The following is a 6,001-nucleotide window of genomic DNA, read 5'->3' on the forward strand; positions in this document are numbered from 1 at the left end:
AAATCAAAACAGTTGTCTGTGTTGTGCAATGCAAAAATTACTGAATGTAAGCTAATACATGCAGCGTGTTGTAGAGGATGAAAAAACGCAGAAAACATTCAACTTGCCTTGATTTCAGGTCGGCCGCTCAATGCTAACTAGCGCAGTTGTGCAGGGAGAGTTGATCATAGATCGCTGCTAATCTTCCTTGTTACTACAACAACTTTGTAGCAACACGGCACGGCGCATGCGCAATTTAAGATTTCCTGTCGAAATTATTTTTTTTCTGCACCATTTTTTTAATACAGCGCTGCATAATGATGATCCTTTATCCAAATCTGAAAAACAATATCACAAGAAACCACATAGTCAACTAAATCATAATTCAAGACGTCACGGAGAACTATCTTGTTCTTCATAGTAACTCTTTGTTCAAACCCAACCGACCCCGCCTCCAACCAACGCCATGAATTCCTTAAATGTGATTGGCTAAAAATAAAAATGGGCGACTCCAAGAGGTATAATCTCACCAATCATATCAATGGCTACAACCATTCTGTTAGCTTTGTCATTGGCTACTACCTGCTCAGTGAGATATGTCACAACATACTGTTATTTTTCCTTCTGTGGAGCATGTTACGTTTTTGATGGACGTCGCTCGGAATTGTCACCATTAATGCCATTTGACCTAGTTTATGGAAATAATTTATAGAAATAAATAACTGCACCTCTCACAATTGGGGTCAATTGGGGTCATGGCACCTCTTATGGTGGCCAGTAATTATCTTCTGTTGTTCATTACAATTCGTATATATGTTGAACAGAGATATGACGCAATTGTGGCATTTGTTTTTCCAGGTTTCTCAATCAAAGCAATGCTGATTGGATTCCAGTGTTTTCCAGAGACTCCAGAGGAAGTGGGAGCGCAGCAAAAGAAACAGAACTAAATGTCCTCATGTCCAAAGGTCCGCTAGACATGTTTGGATTGATTGTGGTGTGCTGCTTCCCAGATGTTATTTTACAGTATTTCCTACAGTGAATCAATCTTTCTCGGAACTTTACACGTGGATTCTCATGCTCTCGACATGTCTAAGATTGGAAAACATGAGATTTATTCATTTAACAATGGAACAGAAACCCCACTGAGCCCTCTTATTCATGTCTTACAAGACACTGGACTCCAGTCAAGTCATATGAGGAAGAATTTATTTCATGTGTTTGAAATACCAAGGAGTGTCAGAACTTCACCGTTTTGTAAAATATCCTAAAATTCCATAAAATGATAGATTAGCACCTTGAAGCAATCGCATGTTCTGTAAAAGAGAAACCACAACACAAAAAGCCACAACATAGACAACAAAATAAGTTACCGTATTGGCCCGAATATAAGATGATGTTTTTTGCATTGAAATAAGACTGAAAAAGTGGGGGTCGTCTTACATTGGGGGTTTAGACATTATAACCATTCACAACGCTAGATGGCGCCAGATATCTTTAAAGTGAAGTTACGTCTTCGCGCCTTAAGTCCAAATCAACCATCAGTGCTTGTTGCAGCACAAGATACAAAGACCAATCCCTTCACAGGAATGCGAAGATACCATTGACGATATACTTACACTGACTGAATGCCCAGTAGCCTGTAGGTTGGCATTTTGCCTCCGGAGCTCAGATTTAATGAATCCTGTGATGCAGACAACAGAATAATGTTTCAAATTGTATGTATGGGTAAGCAGGGGGGAAAAAGAGAGATTAATCGATATTTTAATTCCACCACTAGATAGCAGCCTCATCCCTTGAACAAAATGGCTAAATTGCCTTGAAAAGGGAGATTTAAATTCTCCATAAGTCAATGTTATTCTTTGTTTCAAAATGTTTCCTTACCAGTCATTATACATCCTATCAAAAGGAATATACACAGGAAAATGTTTCCTGCCAAAGTCCCCCATCCATTAATAATCTTCTCCTGGGCAATAGTGAAGATGATTGCGAAGATCTGAAATGAATGAAATCAGATTGTTTACATTGTCATATGTGACGGAACCTGTGCCAGCCAACCTCAGCTGAACAGGTGAGGAGACCAGATGAGGTTCCCTCTGATTCGGGGTAGGTGAGCTCTACTGCAAACTCAAAGCCCAAAGGAAGGTATCCAGTCATGAAGAAGCTGCAGAAACACATTGATGCTTCAATTAAAATCCTCCCGTAAAACCAAAGAATAGGGAAAAAAAACGACATGTAACATAAAAAATAATAAAAAAATTCATCAAATATAATTAAGTGATTGGGTTGTTTGTGCAATTGCTTGCTGTGTATTGATCACCCACCCTAAAACTCCGGCTGTGAGAAAAACCACCCACAGGTGGCCCAAGTTGAGTGTCGAGGCGTATATCAGCATCCCGACCAGGGAAAGCACATACACGGCCAGCGTGGTCTGCCTGATGAGACGAGGAAAGAAAGTGAATGGTGTTTAAAAAGCCAAGATACAATCATTTTTTTTTCTTCCTTGAAATCCAGATTAATCAGATTTGACAAAAATGTAGATCTGAGTCTTGTGAGCTGGCTTTGTCATCCTCTGACTCACTCACGGAGACTTTAAGACAATAAGAGCGATCAGGACCAGGCTGCTTGGACAGCTGAGCATCCAATTGGTTTGCGAGGAATTACATCAAATGCTGAGTGAAGCTCAAAATGATGGCCATTGGTGAATTTCAAGTTTAGTGCAGGAAAGAACAAACCGTGGGATAATACACGATAGGACGACACGAGTCTTGTCTGTCAGTTTACATATGCAGAGTTGGACATCAGAACAAATACCAAGACGACAGTTCCACTTAGCACAGACATTTCCAAGCTCAGCTCCGTGTGATCACATAACATCCGTTGAAGGAAACTTCAGCAAATAGTACAAAATGTCTTGTTTGTTTAAGCTTCAGGCAAATTCCTGTTTTTTCATTTGTTTCATTGTTTAATGGTAACAGCAATTGTTGATTGAGATTAGTTTCTAGTTGACCTACGTCACATCATAACAAAACTGCCACCATGCAGTGAAGTGGAACTGCTGCCTTAAAGCATTATTAAATAATGTTTGACAATGACAAATGCAGAATCGTTAGAATTATTTTTCGTTTTGCAAAGTTAGAAAAAAACAAAACAAAAATCTTACTTGTAGGTTTTAGTGTTGTCCAGCCAAAGTCCACAGATGAACGATCCCACCATGCCTGCGATGACCATGGTAAGCCCAACCCGACCTGCATTCACCTCCTCACCCTAAGAAGAAAATCATTTTTTTAGACATTGGTTACATTTTGCAATCTGCATTCACTTGTCTAAGGGGCTTCTGTCAAGGTCATCTTTCTGGCAATTTTATAGAGCAGCCAAAGTCTAAAGCAGAGTATAAAATGTAACAAAGCACGGAAAAAACAGAATAGGAACTAATAGCGTGTATATGACAGCAGTCGTGTGAGACTTACTGGATAATGTTCAATGATCATTCGGTTCAGAAGTGTGGACACCGCGTTAAAGCAGCCAACATTCAGTCCTGCGAATAAACCACAAAAATACTTTGTACCGACACAACATTCACACTGGGAGATATAGTGTATCTAATAAAAAGAATGCAAAATTCCTTCTTCAGTATAGATTTAAGCATTCAAACTGGGCCAATAATTGTCTTATAAAAATGTCTACAGAGTAGCAGTAATAAATAGGAACCCACCGTAGCTGACCATCAGCAGCATGAAGGGCTTGTTGCGCAGCAGCCTCCAAATGGAGGCCAGATAGGAATAGCTCTCTGGAGGGATGTACCTAGCCTGAGCCTGGGCCTGTGTGGGAGGGAGCTCTGGTTTCTCTTGGAACACTAAAACACAGTGGAGATCAAATCCAGCAGTGTTATTGTGCTAAAGGCTTTGTTGACATGAATCATTGACATTTATTGGGGAAAAATCCCAGACATCTCTGAACATTAACCGCGAGTCATCCATTGAGGGCTTACCGATGATCACAAGGATGAAAATGATGGTGGCCACACCGGCACTGATGTAGAACATGATCTTAATGTGGTGTGCCAGCTCCTCCACATCGTCGACATTAGGCACGAGAACGGGGGGGATCAGGAAGCCAATAGCGATGCCCAACTGTAGGCGAGAAGCAATACAGATATAAAGAGGAAATCCAAAACATGCTTATTTGATCAGAAACTGACAAACATAATAAATTCATTGTCGAATGCATTCAAATCGTCCCAAGTTTCTTTTAGCAGGTCGTCTGTTTATGCCCTTGATCATCAAAGTCTTTTGGTCATGTTTGTCTTGCTGGGAGTTTTTTTATTCAGGAGAACATGTCAACTGCACGCCCAAGCTGCAAACAGCCGATTCGTTCTCAACTGGTTTGCACTCCTTGCATCCAAACGCAATAAAACACATTCATGGGTTTATTAATTTTAATTTAAAAATTTACACCAAAACTGCTGTCACTCTCTATCTCGCACATAATCCACATACAACTCCATCTGCCATCCACCGTTGATGTTGAAGCCCAACAGGCGAACTTGGACACACCTCGTTTCCCACAACACCAATGGCGCAGGCCGTTGACACCTCCCGTTGTCCAAACCACACAGAAGCAAGTTTGGATGGGATGCCGAGGATGTAAACACTGGCCACTGAGCAAACAAACTGGCCGAGGAAGGTCACAGGGAACGAGTCGGGGTGAGCCGTGCTCGATTTGATCCAAGCGCCGATGCAATTCAAAGCAGAGCCCACCACCATGAGTTCTCGGAGGCCTCGGTTGTCCAGCAGCCACATGATGGGCACGATGAGAGGGATGTAGGTCAGGGAATAAATCATAGAGAGCCAGTTGACGGCCTGGTCGCCAATACCGTAAAAGTCTTTGAAGATGTTGCTGATGATGCTGTATTGCAGCCACATCATAGCGTTGCTCATGGAAGTGGCGCAAAAGATGAAGAGCATAACCCAACGCCGCTTGTACAGTTTGGTCTCTATGAGCGGGAAGAGCTGCGTGTTTTCTTGGTTGGAAGAGTCCGTAATGAGGCTGGTGTCACCCAAAGCCAGATGGCGATTGAACCCTCCGAAAGTGCCATCATGGCTGTCCATCCAGTCATGACAGAGCTCCTCCTGACTGCCCATGTTGCTTCCCCTCCTCTTTCAGGCCTCTGCGTTCAGCTGGAGAGAAAAGCAAACAGCTCTCCTTGGGTGTGTCAGTGGCCCTTTACCTCACGCTCCCAGTCAGCGGGTGCGGCACCTTTTTTCTTAAAATTAAAAAAAACAAATAAGCCTCAAGCGACTTTGAATTGGTGCTGTAATTCCAGGTTGAGTACCTTCTCGCCCAAAATCAGCTGAGGCTCCGGCTCGCCCACCAAGCACTATACGAAATTCTGGCTTTGAGTCTTTATTATACTGCTCTCTGATGGCCAAGGCGCACATAAGCAGATGGAGCACAATGTGGGACTGGAATGGATCAAAGGCATTTCCATTCATTTCAATGGGGGAAATATTTTAAGATATGAGCATGGTCACAGAAGATATTAAACTTGCAAGTTGGAGCAAGATGATATCAGGGATATACTGTGACTGTGTCAAGAGGATCAAAGTTCAATTTGTGGACGGACGGTTGGATAAATGGCATGCATGGATGGATGCATGGATGCATAGATGCATGAATGCTTAGATGCATAAATGCATACATGCATAAATGCATACGAGGGACATACGACTAAAAACTCACTCATGTTCATCAGTCTTCCTTATCCCGAGCAACAGTTGGCATCTCCAGAGAGATAGAATTCAAATCCTGCTGGGATCATGTGCCTGTGATTGTAGCTCCCTCCTGTGGCAACCCAAGACAAATACAATATGGGTGAATTCTTTTTTTTTTCTATCTTTGATTCCAAAATGAATGGAACTCCGATAAGAACGAACATGCCATAACAGATGGTTTGTAGATCTACTTGAAAAGGATGGGAAAACACAGAAAACATTCAACTTGCCTTGATTTCAGGTCACCCACT

General features: G+C 42.1%; 3 protein-coding genes across 9 annotated transcripts in view; 1 reads left to right on the plus strand and 2 right to left on the minus strand.

The window, feature by feature from the left end:
- The window catches only part of ttll5 (tubulin tyrosine ligase-like family, member 5), a 35,198-nt gene extending 34,944 nt beyond the window's left edge, over positions 1-254 (minus strand). For both annotated transcript variants that reach the window (XM_088401261.1, XM_088401260.1), the window contains exon 1: positions 108-254. The gene's annotated coding sequence lies outside the window, so the exon portion shown is untranslated. The remainder of the gene's footprint in view (positions 1-107) is intronic.
- LOC148385313 (CD209 antigen-like protein C) overlaps positions 1-6,001 on the plus strand; it is a 198,751-nt gene that overhangs the window by 149,696 nt on the left and 43,054 nt on the right. The window lies entirely within an intron of this gene.
- LOC148385319 (choline/ethanolamine transporter flvcr2b-like) lies at positions 136-5,822 on the minus strand. Of its 6 annotated transcripts, none has more exons than XM_088401277.1 (10): positions 4,533-5,463; positions 3,968-4,109; positions 3,692-3,832; positions 3,447-3,514; positions 3,140-3,243; positions 2,301-2,411; positions 2,035-2,140; positions 1,861-1,972; positions 1,596-1,660; positions 136-317 (listed from the first exon to the last, which is right to left on the minus strand). In XM_088401277.1, exons 1-10 carry the CDS (start codon positions 5,118-5,120, stop codon positions 279-281), a joined length of 1,476 nt encoding a protein of 491 aa, XP_088257403.1. In that variant the 5' UTR covers positions 5,121-5,463; the 3' UTR covers positions 136-278. The 6 variants fall into 6 exon arrangements, with proteins under 6 accessions (XP_088257403.1, XP_088257400.1, XP_088257402.1 ...); XM_088401274.1 differs by lacking the exon at positions 136-317 and adding an exon at positions 5,719-5,822 and having other exon boundaries at positions 1,164-1,660; positions 4,533-5,156; XM_088401276.1 differs by lacking the exon at positions 136-317 and adding an exon at positions 1,164-1,243.

Source organism: Syngnathus floridae, chromosome 16, assembly GCF_059516105.1.
Source record: "Syngnathus floridae isolate MCC-2025c chromosome 16, RoL_Sflo_1.0, whole genome shotgun sequence".
In the NCBI taxonomy this organism is placed as follows: domain Eukaryota; kingdom Metazoa; phylum Chordata; class Actinopteri; order Syngnathiformes; family Syngnathidae; genus Syngnathus; species Syngnathus floridae.